Raw genomic sequence first — 23,489 nt, 5'->3', positions numbered from 1 at the left:
TACTTCGTGCGAATAAAGGGAATCAGGGATGCCTATTACTATGTCGTCCATATGGGAGTCAATATTGAGGCATTTTCGTATGATTATTCTTTGTGAACGATTTATTGAACATGAAATTTGAAACTTCAGCTTTCATTTTGCTCTTTTCAATTGCCACACTGGAGTGGTCAACAAGGGACTGAATGGAAGCCTTAGACCCGTGTAGTGATTTTACCCAGGACCAGAATTTTCTTGGGTTCCCTGGCAGGTTTTTTGCAAAGGTGTGACAGTGGTAGTTGTATGCTTCACGCATAGACATTTTCACAGACATGTGAATCTCTACTAACCTTTGCTTGTCGTCATTTGTGCATTCTCTTTTGAACTGAGAGTGCAACAGCCTCTGCATCTTCGGTATCTTCCAGATTTCATTATTAAACCATGATAGGGCACAATTTACAATCTGCTTAAACTTTGCTCATAATTCCTCTACAACCATCTTACTGGAACTAAATTATGTCAGTTCACCGTCTAAGTGAGATGCCAACAACTGCTTATCTGCTCTATCTAGCAGAAACACTCTTCTAGCCTTCTTGGCTGATTTATTGACTTTCATAATCATAATTGCTATAATGACATCATGATCGCTAATTCCTGTTTCTATACTGACATTGTTGATGAGGTTCAGCCTATTTGTAGCTACAAGATTTAATATACCGGGTGATCGAAAAGTCAGTATAAATTTGAAAACTTAATAAACCACGGAATAATGTAGATAGAGAGGTAAACATTGACACACATGCTTGGAATGACATGGGGTTTTATTAGAACAAAAAAAAAAAAAAAACTAAGTTCACAAAATGTTCGACAGATGGCGCTGGACAGCAAAACGTCAGTGACTGCGCATGACAATCGTGTATAAAAGGAGCTGTAATGAGAGAGAGTATCAGATGCGCCTGCGGTCGCAGCATGTTGATGTTACCTGAAAAGGTGCTTTTAGTGAAGCTGTATCATCAGAATGGGGAATGTGCTAGTTCAGCGTTATGATCCTATCGGCATAGGAAGGGGATTCGAACGGGTAAAGGTCTGTTGACAAATGCAGCTGTGGCGAGAATAATTTTGAAGTTCGAAGCCACGGGTTGTTTAGACGATAGGCCCCGTAGTGTCTGACCGAGTGCAAGACGTAATGCTGCTGAGACAGTTCAGGAAGAAATGGAGGCTGTAGTGGGCTCGTCTATGCACGGGGAAGTCAGTGCTTGTGCAGTCGCATGTTGCACTGGCATTCCATACACTACTGTTTGGTTGGCACTTAGGCGTACCCTCCGATGCTATCCGTACAAAATCCATCGGCATCATGAACTGTTACCTGGCGATTTGGTGAAGCGGAGGGCATTTGCGGTGTGGGAGTTTCAAAAGATGGCGGAAGATGACAATTGGTTGAGTAACGTGTTGTGGACCGACGAAGCTCATTTCACGCTCCGAGGGTCTGTCAACGCCCACAACTGCAGAATTTGGGCTACCGCAAATCCTAGAACTGTCATGGAAACTCCATTGCACACCGAGAAAGTCACGGTATGGATTGGATTTACCACATCTACCATTATCGGGCCTTTTTTCTTCAAGGAAATGCATGATTCTGGTTTTGTAAGTGCTACCGTGACGGGTGAGAGGTACGCCGATATGTTACAGAATCGCATCATCCCCAGGCTGGCTGATAAACACCTGCTGGAACGTATGATGTTTATGCAGGATGGCGCTCCACCCTATATTGCTGGATGCATGAAAGATCTCTTGCGCGTGTCGTTTGGTGATGATCGTGTGCTCAGCCGCCACTTCCATCATGCTTGGCCTCCCACGTCCCGAGACCTCAGTCCGTGCAATTATTGGCTTTGGGGTTACTTGAAGTCTCAAGTGTATCATGATCGACCGACATCTCTAGGGATGCTGAAAGACAACATCCGATGCCAATGCCTCACCATAACTCCGTACATGCTTTACAGTGCTGTTTACAACATTATTCCTCGACTACAGCTATTGTTGAGGAATGATGGTGGACATATTGAGCATTTCCTGTAAAGAACACTATCTTTGATTTGTCTTACTTTGTTATGCTAATTATTGCTATTCTGATCGGATGAAGTGCCATCTTCGGACATTTTTTGAACTTTTATAGTTTTTTGGTTATAATAAAACACCATGTCATTCCAAGCATGTGTGTCTATTTGTACCTCTCTATCTACATTATTCCATGATTTTATTCAGTTTTCAAATTTATACTGACTTTTTGATCACCAGGTATTTTTATTGAGTTGAGCTGCTGAACAACCTGCTCAAGACAGTTTTCAGAAAATGTGTTCAATAGTATTTCACAGCAGTGAATCTATAGACATCCCAGTCTATACTCCATGGGTTAAAGTTGCCTCCAACTAGTATCTGATGAAGCCAGCAGAAAAATGCTCCCATTGCAGCACGAAAAATTGAAATATGTTCCTGTTTATTTAAAAGACTGTGGCTGAAAAATGGGGAACCAGCTGCCTCATTCTACCTTCCTCACCACCTTCAAAATGTTCCCAAACATTTAGGCAACTGAACATATTCATGCTTTTTTAACACACAACTCACCTTGAACTACCATGATCTCCCCTAACTGTAACTCACTCACACTCACTCACTAGTCCAAAACTGTAAACGACTCATACCCATCCATTTGCCCCTTTGCACTCACTCATTAAGCACAACTCGTTGTCATCATCTCTTTGTGTCTCTCTGTCATTGTCTCCTGTGTCACAGTCACAAACCCTTTGATCTGTCCTACTCCTACAGTCTCCTCTCTCTGTCACTGTCTCCCTCTTCCTCTCTTTTAAAGCTAATACCTCATTCCTTCCTTCCTTCCTACTGCTGCTGCTGTCTCTTCTCACTGTCACTGTCTCTCTCTTCCATGTCGTCATTGTCGTATACTTTGTCTTTCATTATCACTGGCTCTCACCCATTTCCACTTTCTCCTACTCTTTATTCCTGCTCTCCCACACTGTTTTGTCACTGTCAACTATGTTCTGCCACTGCATCCCTCTCTTTCTTTCACACTGTCATTGCCTCCTTTGTTCATTTTGATAACACAGCCACTGTCTACTGTCTCCCAACATATATTACTTTTCCACTGCTACTATCTTCTTTTCTCTCAGCATAAAAAACTGTGAATATGTTCACACGCCAAGATTTTTGGGAAAATTTTTAAAGGTGCTGAGGAAAGTAAAATGAGGGACCTGGTACACCACTTTTCAGTCAAAGTCTTTTAAATAAATAGGAACATATTCACATTTTTTCTGCTGGTTCCTTTCTTTTCTCTGCTGCAGCAGGGCATATAACTCCTATGAAAAGAAATGTATCAATCAGTAAAATTTAGATAGTTTACTTATGTGAAACTGAAAGAATTCAAAACTAATTTTACTCCTCATACTGGATTTTATGAGCAAAAAATTTTGCATGTACTTCGTTACTACAACATGGAGTTTCCAAATGATAATGGAAATACTTTATAGTATATTTCTCTAGGCTAAAACACTTTATAAAGTACTTTTTCAGTACACAATGTTTTTTTTACATGCGTATTTTATGGGTAACTTTGAACCTCAGCATCTCGGAAACAGATAAAGATACGAAGAACACTTTCAAAGCTTTTCAAGCTTGGGGTCTTAAGAATACATCGTACAAATTACAGCCATTAGTTATGCATAGCCATTTTTTAATCCACAGCTGGGTTTCGGTACCCAAATAAAAAGTTCTTGTCATGTTTTTAGGTAACAGATAAAGATTTTTGAAAATGCAGAGATGGCATTCTAGAGAAATGTCTAGAGAATTTGCTGTGGTTATTTATAATTTAGATTTCGCCTCATACTCGATTTTATGTGTAGAAGTAGGGTAACACAGTACCTCTGTATCTTGGAAATGGATGAAGATATCAAGAAAATTTTCAAATTTGTTTGAGATCAGGGTGTTAGGAATATATCATAAAAATTTCAGCCATTTTCTGTGCATAGCTACCTTGGAATCCTCAGCAGGATTTTGGTCTGCTGGTGACAGCAAAAATATAGTAAAAGAAAACTCATCTCTGGGTTTTTCAGTGGAACCCCCGATGAACTAATGAACTAATGGTGCCTGCATAAGTCCCATCAAGCCCACCATAGACCACTTCAAATGCAAAGAGAACCAACCAAATTGCTCCATTTGCCTAAGCAGGAGGGAATGTGTAATATTCATATTTTAACCGTATACTGTAGGGTAGTGACACAAGATTATTTTTCTGCTGGCTATACAAATGGTCCGTAGCCCAAGCGCTGTCCGAAACATTTAAACCTTTCTTTTTTACCAATAGAAACTGAGGTATGAGCACTAGAAAATCCTGTTTTTATGCACAGCGTTTTATAACATATTAGTTATGCATGCCGTCACATGCATACTGATATATAATGTAAATAGTTGCAGATATGTATTTTTGAGTTAAATATGTGAAACAATTTGATGTTGCAGCTGATGCATACATTAGTAATAATAATAATAATAATAATAATAATAATGTATTCAATGCATGATCAGCTATTCTTTTAAACTTGAGCCACAGTTCTACATTCTCCTGGCCATTGGTCAATGTTTTGAGTTCCTCTTTGAGATATGACATCTTTGCTTAAGTATCTAGCTTCCTGATAACGTAAAACAACCTATTTGTTTTAGTTGCCCTTTGTATTTTTGGAAATCATTAGTGCTATAACTGCCTTATTGTCACTGATACCAGTCTCAATGTGGATATCTTCAAAGAAGCATTACTATTAGCTCTCACATATTTCCATTATGAATAGATGCACAAACCGTCTGTTCTTGCTAACTTTCACAGAAGGCATTTAGTAGTGGTTTCGGAAGGATGAATGGTCTTGTTCACCACTTACAAAATGGCAAGTTTCTCAGTTGATTGTTGTGTGAGCAAACTATCCTCCAATAAGTCTAACTTCACTAAAGGACCTCTCACAGATAACAATAGACACAGCAACTGTCAGCATGGTTTGGACAGCTGCTTATAGATTTGCGAAGACACTTCTGTCGCTGTACTTAGTAATGAAATGCAAGTGTTCTTGTGGTTTGGATAGTTTGATGAAATCACAGATTTATAGCAGCATCCTGAAGTTCAAAATTTCAGCATAGAGCCATTCACCATCTGCATTACAACAGAAAATACTTTGCAAAATTTTCACATTTGGGCCTCAGGATCTCCTTTTCAGCATCGTAGCACAAGCTTCATATTTCATGAAGCAGCCTGAACTTTCTGTTTGTTTTGCTCAGTGAGGAGAACCTTGCATTCATTTCCTCTTGAAGAAGGACTAGTGTTCTCTTATCAGTCTTTCTATTTCTTGCTCATCCATCAGTTATCACCTCGCCAATCATTAGCTGTCTTTATCTGATCTGCCTTACTGTGTCGTTTACCCATTTCTCATATAAGTTTGCTCTTTACTGAAGTGACTTGCTAACTAACTCATCTCTTTTTTTTTTTTTCATGCATCTAGTTACACAGTGCTTTTAGATCAAACCTGGAGTTGTGGAAGTTCACTGAATGAGGATTTCATCCCAGAATAGTCAGGAAATCATTCATCATGTTTCATGAAAAGAAACTAATTATTTTTGTTTTCGATTCAGCAATTATTTCTACTCTCTTGACCAGCCATCACTGCAGTGCTTTTAAAGCACTGCGATCCTCAAAGTTAACTATCCATTTTTTCCTTTTCCAAGTTGGCCTAAGATGTCACTCACAAGTATTTTGGCATCTTTCTGGCTTATTTCAATCAAACCAAGCAAAAGTTCGTGTAGATGTTCAGTCTCACCTTCACAATCTATGTATACATATCTAGCAACATGCAACATTTGCAAACATTGCTTCACAATGAGGCATATCCAAATCCATTTTGCCACCACTTTTGTCTGTAGGCTCAAATGTAGCACTGTCTGGTTTCCTATACAGCTCAGAAGATTTCACTGAAGATGAACGACTTGTCCAGGCAGTTTTCAATAAGTCTCAAGGCCCCTGATACATCTGTTTCCAGAATTTCTCTCTTCTGTCCATCCTCTCTGCTGTCCTGTTTTTCTGGTACAGACTGTTTCATTATGTTCTGTGGGATTGGAAAAATGCATTAAGAGTGAAGAAAAGGAAATAAAATAAGGCATATTCTGATAACCACATATAATTTAGATTACTTTTTTGCTTTTCCCATGTATAATATTCATGACAGCTCATCATGATGTGCAACATGTCAATAGGTTTACGAATAAGATACAGTTTCTCTGTTAATACATATTCTGGCAAATTAGATAACATATTTAAAAAAATATACATTAGAATTTAAGTTCTGATCAAAACACACACCCAGAACTTTTGAACAGTAAGTTTTATATATTTCCCTTCCCATGGGCTCACTTGTTGTTGTTGTTGATTGTGATGGTATAATATCTTTCTTTATACAAAATTGACTTAACTGCGTCTTTTTCTAAATTAAGTGATAGACTGTTTAATGAGAAATATTGCAGCAATACAAGTAGAGCAATTAGAGAATTCAGGTAAGCTGTTTGTCGCAACACAAAGAAACAAGGGGGACAAAATTCTTGAGGTTTTGGCATAAGAAGAAAAAAGACCAGATTTTTATGCAATAATTACTCCTTAAATACACTGCTTAACAAAAATTTGGAATACTATCATAAAATGTAGTAAGCGATACTAGAGGTCTCATTGACCTAGGCACTTCATGCATTATCCAGTTAGACCCCATATACTGGACAGTGTTTACTACTGGCATGCCTTGTGGTTGTCTTCCCGCCATGTAAACATACCACTGCTGCAGTGGCGTCCTGCAAGGAGTCCAGTATCAACAAAAGCTTCATTCAACTTGCATTCAGCATTGGAGTAACATGGCATGTAGAGGTATATGACACTTTGATAGAGTCAGGATAGTGGTTTTACTTTCAGTGGGTTATACACAGAAACACATTGCTGATCGGTTATGTGTCACTCAATGTGGCATGTGTAAGGTGTAGGGAAAGTACAGAGAGATGATAAATGTTAACAATAGACCTTGCAGTGGTTGTCCTCATATGACAACACCAACAAAGGATTGTTTCCTCCAGCTGTCAACTCGTGGGTACCCAACATCAGTTCACAGAAATGTTGGAAACAGCTTCTCCCGGGCAACAGAGATTTGTTTCTCAGACAAAACATTCCGTAGAAGATTGCATTAGGGTGACCTTCATTCCAGAAGACCAAGAGGTCCAATAAATGATTGTAAGATCCTACAGACATTAAGTCAGGGACACCTTCATCGTAGTCGGTGACAATGCAAGACCGCACTGTACTGTAGCAGTGTGTTGGTATCGTCAAGGAAGCAACATCAACTGAATCCATTGTCCAGCACAGTCCGCAGATGTGAATGCAATTGAGCATGTGTGGCACCTGTTGAAGGTGGCCATTGCACAGTGTCCAAATCCACCTGACAATCTTGAGGACCTCAATGAAGCTGCCATTGAGGAGTGGGACCCTACAACCCAAGATAAACTTGATGGTCTCATCCAGAGCATGCCTCACAGAGTGGAAGAACTCATCCATGTGTGGGGAGGACTTACTCGCTACTAAAGATTAATAATCACCAGTGAAAGATTTCCACTCTAATTGCTTTCAAAATGTTCTCTTGGGAGAGAGCCTGCTTTGTTTCAAAATGATTTTTTGTAACTAACCAAACCATTCTTGTTTTCAGAAAGAATTATGTTTATATTGTTAATAAGATATTGTACAAATCTCAGGGGGTGTACAATAAGAAGTCATTACAGTAAAATGTACGGTATTCCAAACTTTTGTTGAGGTGTGTGTGTGCGCAAAATATGCACATCAAATATTCACAAGAGTTATTCGGAGGGGGGGGGGGGGGCTTCTACAGTTGAATGTGTAATTTGAACCATGGTGATAATAGGGATTTTTGACATACCTAGAGGTGGCAAAGGAGGAACGTACATGACTAAATCATGGGACCAACTGGGTATCGAAACCATAACCTATGTAATGGTAGTCTGGCATTTTTGTTACCATGCTACTGAATGGCACAACATGAACACATGTATTTGCTCTATAAAACCATGTATAAAGAAGAAACAATTTACTCACCTAAAAAATGACTTCACAAGTGCTCGAACAGAAAGGTTTAGGTGTTCGTTTTTCCCGCGCGCTGTTCGGGAGTGGAATGGTAGGGATATAGTATGATTGTGGTTCGATGACCCCTCTGCCAAGCACTTAAATGTGAATTGCAGAGTAATCATGTAGATGTAGATGTGCCACTCCAAAAATGATAGCTGTTGGTGACATGTTCTCCCTTTCCACCCTGCATAAGAAATGATGATAACACACTTGGTCAGGTTAAAACCACAGTATCAAGTCGTGGATGTGCAAAATGCCTTTACCTTGGCCTTTAGCATTTAACTGCTGAGTGTGCAGCAACAAAATGTAACAATAATGTTTTTGCGACCAGATTCTCCAGTATCAGGCTCCTTCTGTTGTAATAACACTGTGTGCTAGTGACACTACATAATCCTAGATGTGTCTCTCGCGCATTCCCTTACTGAGATCAACACAACTTTACAGTTAACTCATTTCAATAATTTTCACTTTACAATGAACTAAAAGAATCTCATTTCAGTAATTCTCTTTCAGATGATACGATTCAAAATATGGAACAACACACCATTCAGAATAGTTTGCATGTAACAATAATGTGATTCCTGTTTTATTGGTTCATTGTCAATCAGTGCAAATCCATGAAAAAGGGAAGGAAAAAATTACTCTTTATGCTTTTGTTATGATGCCTCTTTTGGCATATTGAAAGTGACTTTACCTAGTACCTTAAAAAAAGAAACAAGCACCTCTGTATCAGGGAGCGAGAGGTTTTGTTATTCAGCACAATCTATTCTGAATTGTACCACGATTTCCGCTCATATACTGGTCATTCAATAAATAATGCAACACATAATTTTTTCCCAAAGCAAGATGGTTTTATTTGTGATTTAAATGCACCATATTGTTCCCCAGTTGACTGAAGCAGTTGTTAGATTGTTTTGAACACTACAGTGGGTTGGTGGTGGTATGCTGGTGCCTTTCTCTGACTTTTGAACTGACTTACCCAGCCAGTTATAGGGGACCTACAGTTTAACATGGATTCTGAACCTTGGTGCAACTTGCTCCCGTTTATGTGACTGGGAAACCCTATTTTCAATGTTATTTCCATTGAGTTCTATGGCCTTCACCACCTTAATGTGGGCCCCCATATGCCACAATGGTACTACTGTATTATTCTGCATTTCAGTGAAGTTTTTGCTGCACCAGTAACTTCCCCAATTGTTGCTGAAGAGCTCTCTGCAGAGCCTATGCTTCAGTGGGTCAAAGAGATTGAAGTCAGAAGAAGCGAGATCCGAACTGTAGGGTGGGTGAGGAAGAACAGTGCACCAACATTTTGTGATATCCTCTTGGGTGTGCAGACTTGTTTGTGGCCTTGCATTGTTGAAGTGAAGGAGAAGTGCATCCACATTTTTGTGGCCACGAACATGCTGTAATTGTTTCTTCAATTTCCTAAGCATCTCACAATAGACTTCAGAATTGTTCATTTGCCTATGAAGAAGGGTGTTGAAGAAGATTGTGGGCTTGACTTCAACACCTGAGGTGGTTGTTTCGTAGCACTACTTTCAAGGAGACATGTGATGCCGCTTCATGGACTGCTGTTTCGTTTTGGTCTCAAAATGTTGAATCTATGTTTCATCATGTACAACAGTGTTTGACAAGAATTTGTCACCATCAGCCTCAAACTAGCAAGCAGTTTGCACACCATGTTCCTTCTTTCTTCTTTATACTCTTCAGATAGGCTTTGAGAAAACCAGCAATTGCAAATTTTTGAATACCCTAACTGATGGACAAGTGTGTCGGTACTATCAATAGAGATGTCAAGTTGAGTTCTGAATTGCTTGATTGTTATTAATCCATTGCTTTGAATAAGAGTACCCACATGTTGTGACATTGCCGGTGTCACTGCTGCGTGTGGCTACTCTGTGTGTGGGAGATCAGACAGATTTCTTTCTTCTTGTTCTATTGTTGACAACAGACGCTTTGGCCAGCGACCAGTGACGTACCATGCTTTTATCCATAGATTCGAAGAAATTCAGTGAACATTTGTGAATCTACTTTTATCCTTCTTCATTTTTTCCTCCTGTCACAAAATTGCACCTCACAGGAATGGCACCCTGTGCATGTGCACCGACTGCCATACCGTAGTTACACCACTACTGGTAATTAATGTCTGTCCACTTATGTTCATTGTGCACTATTAAAAGGAGGTTGGCTTTTAACCAAGACAGGCCCCAATAATATTATGATTCAGTGCCTGTGAATCGAATCCATTTATGATTTAGGCCACTTATCTTACCTGGGTACCTGTGGTACAGAACTGTAAACACGGTGCAGTGGAAAAATTTATGAGAAGAAGCTGTGTTATGATGTGAATGAAAGCAGTATTCAGTGAATTATTCCAGCTGCGCTTAAATGCTGTCTGATACTAGAGCTTATGGGCTGTTTTTGATTTGAATATGGTTCGACTTTATATACATTTGTTTGTATCTATGTTGCCCTCTGCTTTGTGACTTTCCTTCAAATGACTGTCTCATCAATCTTTTTAGTTAGCTAATATTTGTGAATTAATTCATTCCTTTTATTACAGATGCATTCCTAGGGATTCTTTCAACATTGTTACAAGTGTAAATAATTAATATCATAATGATCCCAAATGTAACAAACATGTTATTTGCCATATTCAAATAATCCTGTGAAACATTTAACCCAACTGCATTTTCCAATGAGCTCTGTTGGGGCAAAAATGCTGTTTCTTTTATTTTGCATTTATTACATGTTTTAAATATCTTTAAATACACTCCTGGAAATGGAAAAAAGAACACATTGACACCGGTGTGTCAGACCCACCATACTTGCTCCGGACACTGCGAGAGGGCTGTACAAGCAATGATCACACGCACGGCACAGCGGACACACCAGGAACCGCGGTGTTGGCCGTCGAATGGCGCTAGCTGCGCAGCATTTGTGCACCGCCGCCGTCAGTGTCAGCCAGTTTGCCGTGGCATACGGAGCTCCATCGCAGTCTTTAACACTGGTAGCATGCCGCGACAGCGTGGACGTGAAACGTATGTGCAGTTGACGGACTTTGAGCGAGGGCGTATAGTGGGCATGCGGGAGGCCGGGTGGACGTACCGCCGAATTGCTCAACACGTGGGGCGTGAGGTCTCCACAGTACATCGATGTTGTCGCCAGTGGTCGGCGGAAGGTGCACGTGCCCGTCGACCTGGGACCGGACCGCAGCGACGCACGGATGCACGCCAAGACCGTAGGATCCTACGCAGTGCCGTAGGGGACCGCACCGCCACTTCCCAGCAAATTAGGGACACTGTTGCTCCTGGGGTATCGGCGAGGACCATTCGCAACCGTCTCCATGAAGCTGGGCTACGGTCCCGCACACCGTTAGGCCATCTTCCGCTCACGCCCCAACATCGTGCAGCCCGCCTCCAGTGGTGTCGCGACAGGCGTGAATGGAGGGACGAATGGAGACGTGTCGTCTTCAGCGATGAGAGTCGCTTCTACCTTGGTGCCAATGATGGTCGTATGCGTGTTTGGCGCCGTGCAGGTGAGCGCCACAATCAGGACTGCATACGACCGAGGCACACAGGGCCAACACCCGGCATCATGGTGTGGGGAGCGATCTCCTACACTGGCCGTACACCACTGGTGATCGTCAAGGGGACACTGAATAGTGCACGGTACATCCAAACCGTCATCGAACCCATCGTTCTACCATTCCTAGACCGGCAAGGGAACTTGCTGTTCCAACAGGACAATGCACGTCCGCATGTATCCCGTGCCACCCAACGTGCTCTAGAAGGTGTAAGTCAACTACCCTGGCCAGCAAGATCTCCGGATCTGTCCCCCATTGAGCATGTTCGGGACTGGATGAAGCGTCGTCTCACGCGGTCTGCACGTCCAGCACGAACGCTGGTCCAACTGAGGCGCCAGGTGGAAATGGCATGGCAAGTCGTTCCACAGGACTACATCCAGCATCTCTACGATCGTCTCCATGGGAGAATAGCAGCCTGCATTGCTGCGAAAGGTGGATATACACTGTACTAGTGCCGACATTGTGCATGCTCTGTTGCCTGTGTCTATGTGCCTGTGGTTCTGTCAGTGTGATCATGTGATGTATCTGACCCCAGGAATGTGTCAATAAAGTTTCCCCTTCCTGGGACAATGAATTCACGGTGTTCTTATTTCAATTTCCAGGAGTGTAGTATATATTTACAACTGTTAGTTAACAGTTCAACAGAACTGTGCTGTTTGCTAGACATTGTGTTCAGATTTTGTGACACATCTCAATATCTGTTTAAGGGCTCGAATGCTATTGTGACATTTGTCTTGAGACTGACTACAAATGTATAACAGATGGCTACTGCTTTACGTCTATCTTCATGGATAAAAATACAGGGTCCACGGAATTACAGTACAGGTATGAACAAAAGTTTAATGCATTTCACTTATTCACAAGTTACTAAGAAACTCAGTTGTTTAATATAGGGCAGTATATCACATAACAATGGAAATAGTACAGATCATAGCCTGAACTGCCCTCTATGCAACACTACCATTTAACATAGTTACAATGCATTTGTAGACATTTGTGCCATCACTGAACCCAGGCAACAAAACCAGTTTGGTAAAATTTGGGGTTTACTTCTTGATCTATGATTTTAAAGCTTTTTTAACTCCACCCTTGAAGAAAGTGAATGTGGACACTGTAGTGGATATCAGGAATGTGCAGCATTGGATGAAGAAGTTTGATATTGGAGGAATGTAAATTGTACATAAACCGTACAGTGACTGGCCGACATTTGTCACAGGTGGCAAATGCAGGCGTACTGATGAAGTGATTCAAGGAGACGCACACATTAAAGAGTTCACAGTCAATAGTGAAGGCAGTAAATGACATTCATGCCATCAAGCATTATCACGATAATGTGTGCCCCTACACATAACTTTTAACAGTGGTGCCTCTTGCACCCTACAGCTATGATTTGGGCCTGTGAAAGTCAATGTGGTTATGGATTCAGTGACTTCAATGAGGTTAAAACAGTTTTAAAATTTTGGGGCAAGAAGCAAAACCCTGAATTTTTATAAACAGATTTTGAAGCCTATCTTCAACAATGGTGCTATTGTGTGTAAATGCGTGGTGACTATATTGAATGCCGCTGTTGTGTAGAGGACAGATTAGGCTACAATCTGTACTAATTCCACTGTTATATGCTAATTATTAAAATTTTCTTGACACAGGAGGAACTACATTTTGATCCACCCTCTCATTTGTATTTTTTAAATATATTTGTAGCAAATTTATCTTGTATGCTGCTGTATATTAAATAAAGGAAAACTGAAAGGGCAGAAGATATTAATAATTTTAAGCAGCATCATTAATAAACAGTTATCATTATGTGTTTTTTGATACTGAGCTGCTCTGCCTCATTTCTCTCATTTTCCTTATCACTAATTTATGTATTATATATAGGTTCTGTGTCATCATGTTGTATACAGGAAGAACAGTTACTAGTACAATTTTTCTGTAATATGTCTTATCATTTTCATTGTGATGTAAAGTATGAAATAATAAACAAAAGAAAGCACTATCTGCAGGCGATTGATATGGAATAACAACAATCAGAAAGGATACCCCATAGAAGAGGCATTAGTTGAGACAGGCACAATGAAACATAATGCAAGAAATATTCAGATTTTGGACCAAGTTCTTCATCAGCCATAGAAAAAACACACACATTCACATGAGCTAACTCACACACACTTGGTCTCTGTCATCTCCCGGTATAATACCCAACTGCAATTGCCTGTGTGGTAAGCAGCAACCGTTGCTGGGGTAGGTAGTGGGAATATAGAAGAGGTGTTGGGTGGGGAAGAGGAAAGGATAGCAGGACAGGGGCGGGGGATGTTGTTAATGTGGCACCATGGGAGGTGCAAGGACATATAAGATAGGGCTGCTAGGGGCAGCATCAGGATGCTGTGCTGGGGGAGGGGGGATGCCCAAAGCAGAGAGGAGCAAACTAGAGACATGCGAAGGACTATGTACATGTGCTGCCACACTAGGGGGCATGCATAGTACTGGAGTCTAGGCAGGGAAGGTGGTAGGCAGGTGGAGGACAGAAATTACTGAAGGTTGAGGCCAGGTGAGGGCGAGATGGATTGTTAATTTGTCATGCCCACATAGCTACTTTTACAGGTGGCTCTATCTTTCGAAGGGGATAAGAGGTGTCTGTGATGAGATTGGAGTATGTGGTAGTGGGAGAGTGAATGGTGATGCACACACAAGCAGAGAAAAGGTGCCCAGGTAGCCAAGAACAATAGAACTTTATTACCACAGAGAAATTACACAATAAAAAAAGCAATAGAAACAGCTTCCTAATCTGCAGAAAGAATGTCACTAAACCAATACAATCATTGAAGGTGCAAATTGAGCACTTAGTCTTTCATGACCAAGAAATGCTGCTGTAGGCACAGTTATTGTAGGCCACACTGGTGATGTTCAGATAAAAAACATTGAACTTGGAGGAATATACTCATGGCTCTTTTGAAGCAGAACATTGGTGTTGAGGCTGGGACTTCCCTTGATTGGTGAGCTGCTGGGCAGAGCCATATAAAGGCCAGCTGGCATAGAAATATCGTGGAGTAATAGTGTGTCTTGTGGCTCGCTGATGTGAGCTAGTGATGGCTATATCCAGTGAATGTGGCGTCCTCTGTTCTGCAATGGCTGGTGCAGGAAAGTTGAGCTGCATCGACTTGCTGGTGTCTAGACAAGGCGGCAGCCTGCAGCACTCTGTTGTATGGTTGGATCACAAGGCCACAGCTGTATGCCATATTTCTCTTCTCTTTGGAAAAGACAGCAGAGCCATCTCCCTTGCATGTGGTAGCTGTGGTGCAGGCAACAGCTGAAGTTATGGGACTCATTTTCCGAAGGAGGAAGTGGTGAAGCCATCTGGAACAAGTGGACCAGAGAACAGAAGCACTTAAGAAGGCCAGCTGAAGGCTCAGAGGGGATGCCCCAAAGGGAAGAGGCTGGAACTCTGTGGAGGGAAGAAGGCCATGGAAGATGTAGGAGATGATCATGGTCAGAAATGTCCAGGGCTCACAACTAGGGTGCAGCAGCACAGAGTGGGGTGGGTCGAGATGAAAGCACACAGGGTGCTATGAAAATGCCTATTGGGGAAAAAATTCCAGTGTGTGAGTGTGTGTGTGTGTGTGTGTGTGTGTGTGTGTGTGTGTGTGTGTGTGTGCGAGTGTGCGCGCGCATGTGCGTGCATGAGGGCAAGCGCGCTGGTGTACTTGTGTATCTCACTCAGAAGAGATGACATCTGGGAAAGGAATTAGTGCCCTGGAGATGTAGGCTAAAGGCCGGTAACACGCAGGAAGGATGATGAAATGAAGGGTCACACAGCAGGAGGAGACAAGAAGGGGACATTGGGGGTGGCAGAAGATGGAGAGAGGCCGTCATTGGACCAAGAAGATGCTGGCACACAGGAGTCAGGGCAGGAGCCAGTGATGAAGGAAACGCCAGTGAGAGGCTGAAGGTGGAGAACGGCAAATGAGACATCAACAAATGGGCCAGTCTGAGTATGGGCCAGAGGCAAGGGGGCCGGCAGAGTGCGGACTAGAGATGAGTGGCTGGAGGCATGGTGGGAACTGATATTGCTCAAACCCAAGGAAGCACTATTATTGGTGGCAAGAGTGCCGGAGACACCTGAATAGGTCACGGCAGGCACCGGACTGACACAGACTGCCCAGGAGGAAGGCATCATGATGCTGGTGGCTGATGGGAGACTGGCACTTGAACCAATGGTGGCCAAGGCATAGCATGGAAAATGGTCTGGGAGATCATTGTAAGACCTGTTGCCTGAGGTGGCAGGAACCCAGAGTAGTGAGCCGCCTGCAGAAGGAAGGCCAGCCGTGGCCACAGGCTTCTGTCATTTTCCACAATTAACATCAGGCACTGCCGGTGGAGGGTAGCCACTGGACAAGGCAAGGAGCAGACCTGGAAGAACAAGAGACATACAAGGTTATCATCAAGAAGGACAATCGTGTTGCAGGGGCTGGTGGTGGTGCCGGAGTAGGAGCTGCTGTAGTTGCTGGCACTGGAGCTGGTGGCACCAGATTGGAATGTGCTGGATTGATGGCAGAGGAGGCAGTGCAAGAAGTGAGTGAGCGAGAGGCAAAGGGGCCAGAGGTGTGGTGGTTGGGCGTGCCCAGAAGAGAAACATCATGAAGAGCAGAGACTGTAAGGAGGCGATCCAGTGCAGCAAGGAACATGGGTCAAGAATCCAAGGCATCTCTATAATCAGGAGGAAATGGAGGCAGTAGCATTGAGTCCTTTACAGGGGGCATTGGGATGGACGAGGTGCTGTTGAAGAGGCTCTGGGTTGCACAGGAAGTGCTGAGTGTAATGAGGAAGCAAAGCTGCCCCATTCATAGCCTTTGAAAAGTGCTGCATCAAGTGAGTGGTATCCAGGTAAAATGCAGCAGTGTTGATCCTCTAAGTGCTGAAGCTGCAGAAGTGAAAGTTCTGCCGTGAAAGGAGCCTTGGGAAAATAGGCAAGCAAGACCAGCAATAAAAACACTTGGGGGTATCCAACAGTGACAATAGAAGTGTACAGCTTGGGAAAATGGAGCAGGCAGAAAGATGCCGGAATGAAGGAAGTGAGCGGCATTAGCACAAGATGAAGACAAGGCAAAACAAGCAAGGAAAGACAGAAGAAGCATGCAACGTTAGGTGCACACAAGCAAATGCAATCCAAAGGAAACAGGAACCGAGGTGTTACTATCTCATTGTAGTGTCACAAGCACAAGAAGAGAAAGGTGCCCAGGTAGCCAAGGACAGTATAACTTTATTACTACAGAGAAAGTACACAACAACATAAGAAACAGGGAAGGCAACATAAAAGATCATCCTGATCTGCTGAAAGAATGTCACAAATGTTGATACAGTCCTTGAGGGTGCAAGTGGAGCACTCAGTCTGTCACAACTGAGAAAATCTGCCTTTGGCACAGTCGGTGCAGGCTGCACTGCCGATTTCCAAGATTCTGATTACATGCACTGCTCTTGAAGGAATATACTAGCAGCACTTTCAAATAGAACATCGATGTTGAGGCTGCGTCGTTCACTGGCTGGGGAGCTGTTGAGCAGTGTCTTATAAAAGCCACCTAGCAGTTGAATACCAGGTAGTAGTCTTGTGTTTTCTGGCTTGCAGATGCAAGTTAGTGACAGCTGTATGCTGTGAATGTTGCACTCTCAGTACTGCAACAGTTGACACAGGCGAGCTGAGCTGCACTGACTTGCAGGCATCTTGACAGGGCTGTGACCCACAGCACATTGTTGTGTGGCAAGTGACTGGATCGCAAGGCACCAGTCATATGCCACAACATACCTTGAAGGTGTATGGCAGGGAATGACCCATGAGGCAAGGGACGGGGGTAAGGGATGGAATACGGACAGAAAAGGATATTATGTAGGTTGCAGGAGGGGTCGGGGTAGGGGGGGGGGTGGAGAGGATATTTCACCTTTCAGGCTGCAATGACAGGTAATTAGGTGGTAGAAACCCTGGTGGAGAATGTGATTCATGCGGCTGGGCTGTATGGAAGAGACTTTGGTGTGGACTGGGTGGTAGCTGTAGAAGTGGATATTGTGTTGGTGGCTGTTAGGTTTGATATGGTACTAATGTAGCTATCTTTGATGTGGAGGTCAACATCGAGGAAGATAGCTTGTTGGATTGAGGAGGACCAGGTACCAGGTGAAGCAAGTGAGGGAGGAGGTGTTAAGCTTCTGGAGGAATATGGATTGGTTGTTCGCACCCTCAGTCCAGATTATGAAGATTTCATCAGTGAATCTGAACCAAGTGGATTTGGGATACTGAGAGATAAGGAAGGATTTTGGTAAATGGCTCGTGAGTAGGTTGCCATATTACGGTACCATGCAGGGGCCCATTGCTGTATCACAGATTTGTTTGTAGGTGATGGCTTCAAAGGAGAAGTGGATGAGGATATAGTCGGTCACGGTGACCAGGAAGGAAGTTGTAAGTTTGGAGTTGGTTTGAGTATTGGAAATGGTAGTGTTCAGCAGTGACAAAGCAATGGGCATGTTGTTGCTAGTGTAGAGGAAGGTGGCATCAACAGTGACAAGCAGGGCACTGAGTGGTAAAGGAATAGGAACTGTGGAGAATTTCTAAGTGAAATGGTTGATGTCTTTTATATATGGAGGTATATTGTGGGTTACGGGCTGGAGGTGTTGGTCTGCAAGGGCAGAAATTTCCTCTGTGCGGGTACAATAACCAGCCATATAAAGGAGTTTCCTAGGTGGTTAGCTGCATGTATTTTAGGAATCGAGTAGTAGGTAGGAGTGGATGGAGTGGTGGAGTGAGGGGAGACACGTACCCAGGGAAGAGATTCTGGGATGGATCTAAGGCCTTGAGGAGGGACCCTAGATCCTACTGGATTTCTGGAATGAGGTCACTGTGATAGGGCCTTGAAGATGGACATATCTGACAGCTGGCCTCCACCAGCATCCCAGTGGTTTGCAACCACAGTGATGGAGCCTTTGTCGATAGGTAGAATTATGATGTTGGGATCAATTTTCAGGTGATGGGTTGCATTGCTTTTTGCCTATGTGAGGGCGGTTTCCATGTTGAAGGATTTGAGGAATAACAGTGAGACGAGATCTTAGGTTAGTAAATTCTGGAATGTTAACAGGAGGTGTGGGTGAATCATGGTTAGATGGAAGAGTAAATTGAGTCCTGCAGGATTCAGTATAGGTTTTGGAGTGAGTCTAATTGGTTGAGTTTGTGGCAAAAAGTATTTCCACTGTAGGGCTAGGGAGAAGGAGATAAGATTTTTAACATGACCAGCATGACTGAATTTGAGAGTTGGGAAAAAGAGAAGGTCTTTGGAAAGGACAAATACTTCTGTGGTACTGAGGCTTTTTGAGGATAGGTTCTTGATTGTGTTGCAGGTCTGTTTTGGCTCTGGGTTCTGTAGGGTAGTGGCAGTAAGATTTGGGGTGTGTGTTAAATGTAATATGTCTCGCAGCTGTGAAGGGATGTGATGGAGGTTTGATGGAGGCTCGTGTAGTGTGGTGTACAGCAGTAGTCCAAGGCGGAAGTTTGAGGAGAATAGATTGAACAATTTTTGAGGTGGTGTTGTGCTTTCTGCTCTAGTTCCTGGAGGGAAAGGGTTTCAGTCTGGGAGATGTGATGCAGGAATTTAGGATTACAGAGCAGTAGGATTTTACTGATACAACAAAAGTGGTGCAAGGAGGTGTGGATCTGATATATGTAGTTTTGCAGGACTGTGTTGGTGAAGGCCATGGACTGATGGAATTTGCACAGAGAGCAGTAATTGTGGAAATAGGGATTGCAGCTGGAGATGGGTAATTTGATGGTCAAGTCAGTTGAGGGATTCCACGATCTAGGCGGCAATGGAGGTAGCCAACAATGGAAGAACAGTATATGGGTTTGGTTTCTGGCTAGGAATAGGGCAAATTTTCTAGTGAGGATCCTTAGTGAACGACAAAAAAGCCTATAAATACATAAAATTATATGAAGTATGTGAGACTATCACAAAAAACACAGCCAGGTGAAATGGATGAAATATAGCGAAAAAAGATAGAACCAGATTAAGTAGGGCCTGTAGTGAGTAATAACGAAATAAAATCTATGTGAATTAGTGCCGATAGATGACGGCAGCCAGTGTGTGTTGGGCTTCTGTGAAAGTGTATGTTTTTTCTATGTGTGATGAAGAAATTTGTCGTATAGTGGAATAAATCTTGCATTCTTTTACATTATGCCTGCCCGCAACTCATCGTCTCCTGTATGTGGTAAGTAGCAATCTGTCCTTTCCAATTGTTAATGATTGATGTGTAGCTTTTAAAAATATGTAACAGCATAGAGACTTGAGTAGCACTCAAGCAGTTGTTCCTTTTGCAGTTTATGTTCACACTAAGGCAGACAAAACAACAGAGATACCCAAACATGTTCACCTCTGGACCTTCAGTGGCACTGATGATGTGAGTGGTTAATAGTAATGAAATAAATATTGGGGGGGGGGGGGGGGTCCACTAGGGTAATTGCGAGAAAGTTAGGTGCCAAATTGCAAATCCAAGGGTTCTGGGTTCAATTCCTAGATAGTCTTAAGATTTTTGTTTTGCTTCTTATGCTTTCTTTCCCCTCTGGCAATAATTTGTTAATTTGAATAATTCCATGCCACACCTTTGTTTGGAACTCTCATGTTACACTGTATGTGCCTCCTATAGTCTAGATAAATCTGTTCAACACCCTGCAACATGACAATTCCAAGTAAAACATTGTGGTATTCAAATGAATCTTTGAGAGCAGACCAGTTTAATTTTTTAAGGGCAAGGGAATGAGAAGAGGACTATTGGAGTTTTAGTCTGAGGTGTTTGCCAGAACAGAGGAGTTGCTGAAGGAACAATCCACACTTCTATAATTCAGAGCAACTGGCACTGGGCAAAAGGAAAAGGGGGAGGGGTTAGGAAGAGGGCCCAAATTATTAAGGTCATTGGTGTTGGGATGTGCAGCATCTTCAGCAAATATGTGTTTGAGATTGCAGTACAATTGATAGATGACGTGGCTGCTTGCACATTTGGCCCTACCTTATGTTGGACAGGAAATGCCTGTGATTGGGCTGTGCTAGCAGATGGTCTGTGGGTCTACAGGACAGGCCTTGCACCTTGGTTGTCCACAAGGACATGACCCATGTGATGTTGGATGAGGTGCAGGACAGTAATAGGGATTGACTAGAATATTGCATTTGTTGGTGGATGATAGAATTTTACTTTGGATGATGAAGATTGGTTGGATCTCTCTCATCTCAGGGCATGGTAGATAGTCAAAGCTATGGCTAAAGATGAAGTTATGTTCTAAAAGCTTTGGTGATATTATTTGATAAGAGGAGGTGAAAGCTAGGATGGTTCCATCAACCATGCCCTGTTTTTATAGTGGCATGCGAGTGTGTGGTTTTGAACTAAGTATGTTAGCCTTGTTCTTGGCAAAATTTAAAATATTCCTTGTGACTGTCACTATTTCTGTTCCTTAACTGTAGTGGAGTATTCCCCTTGTACAGGATGTAAATCAACAACTGGAGGAGGTCAGAGTGGCCTGTTTGTGACAAACAGCCAGTCATTTGTTTCCTATATATGTGTACTAACTGCTTGTGAGTGTGCAGTATTACCAAAGTTGCCTTCTCTACATTATCTGTGTGTTCTTTAAAGTATTGTTCTGTACTTGACAATTCAGACTTTTATTACTAGATGAATCAGGCTGATCCAGTTTTTCATTGAAGATACCATTAGTTACTGTCCATGCATAAAGCAGTTACTTATGATATTCCAGTATTTCATATCGTTATTGCAACATATAGCTTTACAAAATTTTAATCCATCGTCATTTGGGTGTGCATCTGGAGCAGTATTATTTCTTCTTCTTATATTTCAACTGATAAATTTATAGCCATCTGTAAGCTAGTCAGTGACAGAACTATAATTATTTGACACAATACTGCATAATAAATACATGTGTCAGATAAGACTTCTAGTAACAAGGGTGTCAGCCATAGATAAAACTTCGTGTGGCTAAGAATAAAACATAGTAGATCCCAACTCAGGAAATTGGCAGTGCTTATGAATTATATGGTTAATTTCTAAAATGGATGGCATGTGTTGGTATGTGAGGCAGCAAAGACTTATGACAGTAATTCCTCTGAGAGTGCAGACATGAAATGAGTGGTTTCCATGATTTTTCAATCTAGGAACTCTCATCTCATTTGAGCAGGTTGCTTACTAATTATGAATTGTGGTTTATTTGTCTCATAATGGACATAATCTAAATCATTTGATTCAAGTACAAGAGACACGTCAACTTGTGATAAAATTTCACCATAAACAAAGAACAGTTGATGTTAACAAACAGCATCATAATCATAATACAATTTTGTTATGTACACATACAATAAAATCTAATAATTAATTAACCCTTGATTAAATTATCATTTCATCCTCTATGAATTCTTCTATTGAATAGTAGTTTTTCTCCCACAGAATCTGCTGTAGCCTCATTTTTAAAATCTCTGGCTTCATATTAAATATGTTTTTGCCCATTAACATGTTATATATTGTCATCCCCATATACTGTGGAGTCCGTGCATGTAATTTCACTGTTGTGTGGGTAACATAAAATTGTTTTTATTTCTTGTGTCATATTTATGATTAAAATTATTCTCCTCAAACAGTTTTTGTCTGCTGTGCAGGAAGATTATGATGTCATAAATGTATATGGAGGGAACAGTTAGGATTTGTAGTTTCCAAAATTATGGGGCAAAAAGACTCTGTTTGCTGTGCAGCATACATGTATTGGACAAATTTCTTTTGCAGTTTCGGTATTCGAGATACTGTACTTGTATTACCAAATCTCTCATGACCACTGAATCTCAATAGGATGAGGCTGTGATCAGCATCATGACTTCCCATAATCCTTGGAATGGCCAGTGGTAATAAAAATGTTACAGGCGCTGCAGATTTATTGGCTTGTAGAAGGCAGGTGTGTCGCTGGTGTTCAGTCCACTGTTTTTGTACAGTATGAACTGTTTGTCCTATGTAGCTTCTGTGATACTGATAAGGTATTTCCTAACTATCAACCTTTCATGAAGGCAGGGAAAATTTCAACAAACATATGACAAAATTTTGCATAGAATCTTATTAATGCTGTCTTACAAACCACCAACATATTTACCAGGAAGGTGTCAAACAATTATTTCTGTGTTCATGTCTTGAGGTATCCAATTTAGCAGATTTAGGCTTATTTCTTTGTGCTGACGCTCCTGTCCTTTTAATTTCCCTCTTTGATAACGTATTCTTATAGATAAAGTCTCTTTGAAATAAATGTCTTATCTATATAAGAGATGAGTTGAAAAATACTTGGCTTAACATGTACTAGGAAAAATTAAATTTGTCACTGACCCGAAGGTTTATTTGAACACCACAGATCTTTATTAGGTATGGTCCTGTTGGAAGCATTGTACCCTTGACTCAACCATGATGCAGTTCGGCATTTTGCACATTTTAACAAACATTGTCAGAGGTGAAACAATTAAGTTTCATTTAAAGTCGTATGACTGACCAGGGTTGAACCTCATACCTATATACCCATAGTTGAGTATCTCACCACTGGGCTACCACATTAATGACAACATAAAAACAAGACAGCTTTTGCAGACTTTGCTCTGGAGTGAAGGTCAGACACCATTCCGCTTGTTTTCCTAACAGCATACTGCA

At 41.9% G+C, this 23,489-nt stretch overlaps 1 protein-coding gene across 4 annotated transcripts in view; it reads left to right on the top strand.

Annotated features, from left to right (window-relative positions):
• Positions 1–23,489, top strand: part of LOC126482336 (TGF-beta receptor type-1) — a 190,189-nt gene that overhangs the window by 22,926 nt on the left and 143,774 nt on the right. For all 4 annotated transcript variants that reach the window (XM_050106405.1, XM_050106404.1, XM_050106407.1 and 1 more), the window contains exon 2: positions 12,488–12,605. In XM_050106405.1, the coding sequence (XP_049962362.1) occupies positions 12,488–12,605 (118 nt within the window). The remainder of the gene's footprint in view (positions 1–12,487; positions 12,606–23,489) is intronic.

Source organism: Schistocerca serialis, chromosome 5, assembly GCF_023864345.2.
Source record: "Schistocerca serialis cubense isolate TAMUIC-IGC-003099 chromosome 5, iqSchSeri2.2, whole genome shotgun sequence".
Lineage (NCBI taxonomy): Eukaryota > Metazoa > Arthropoda > Insecta > Orthoptera > Acrididae > Schistocerca > Schistocerca serialis.
Note: the sequence above shows the minus strand (reverse complement) of the source record. Positions and strands in the feature narration are given on the sequence as shown.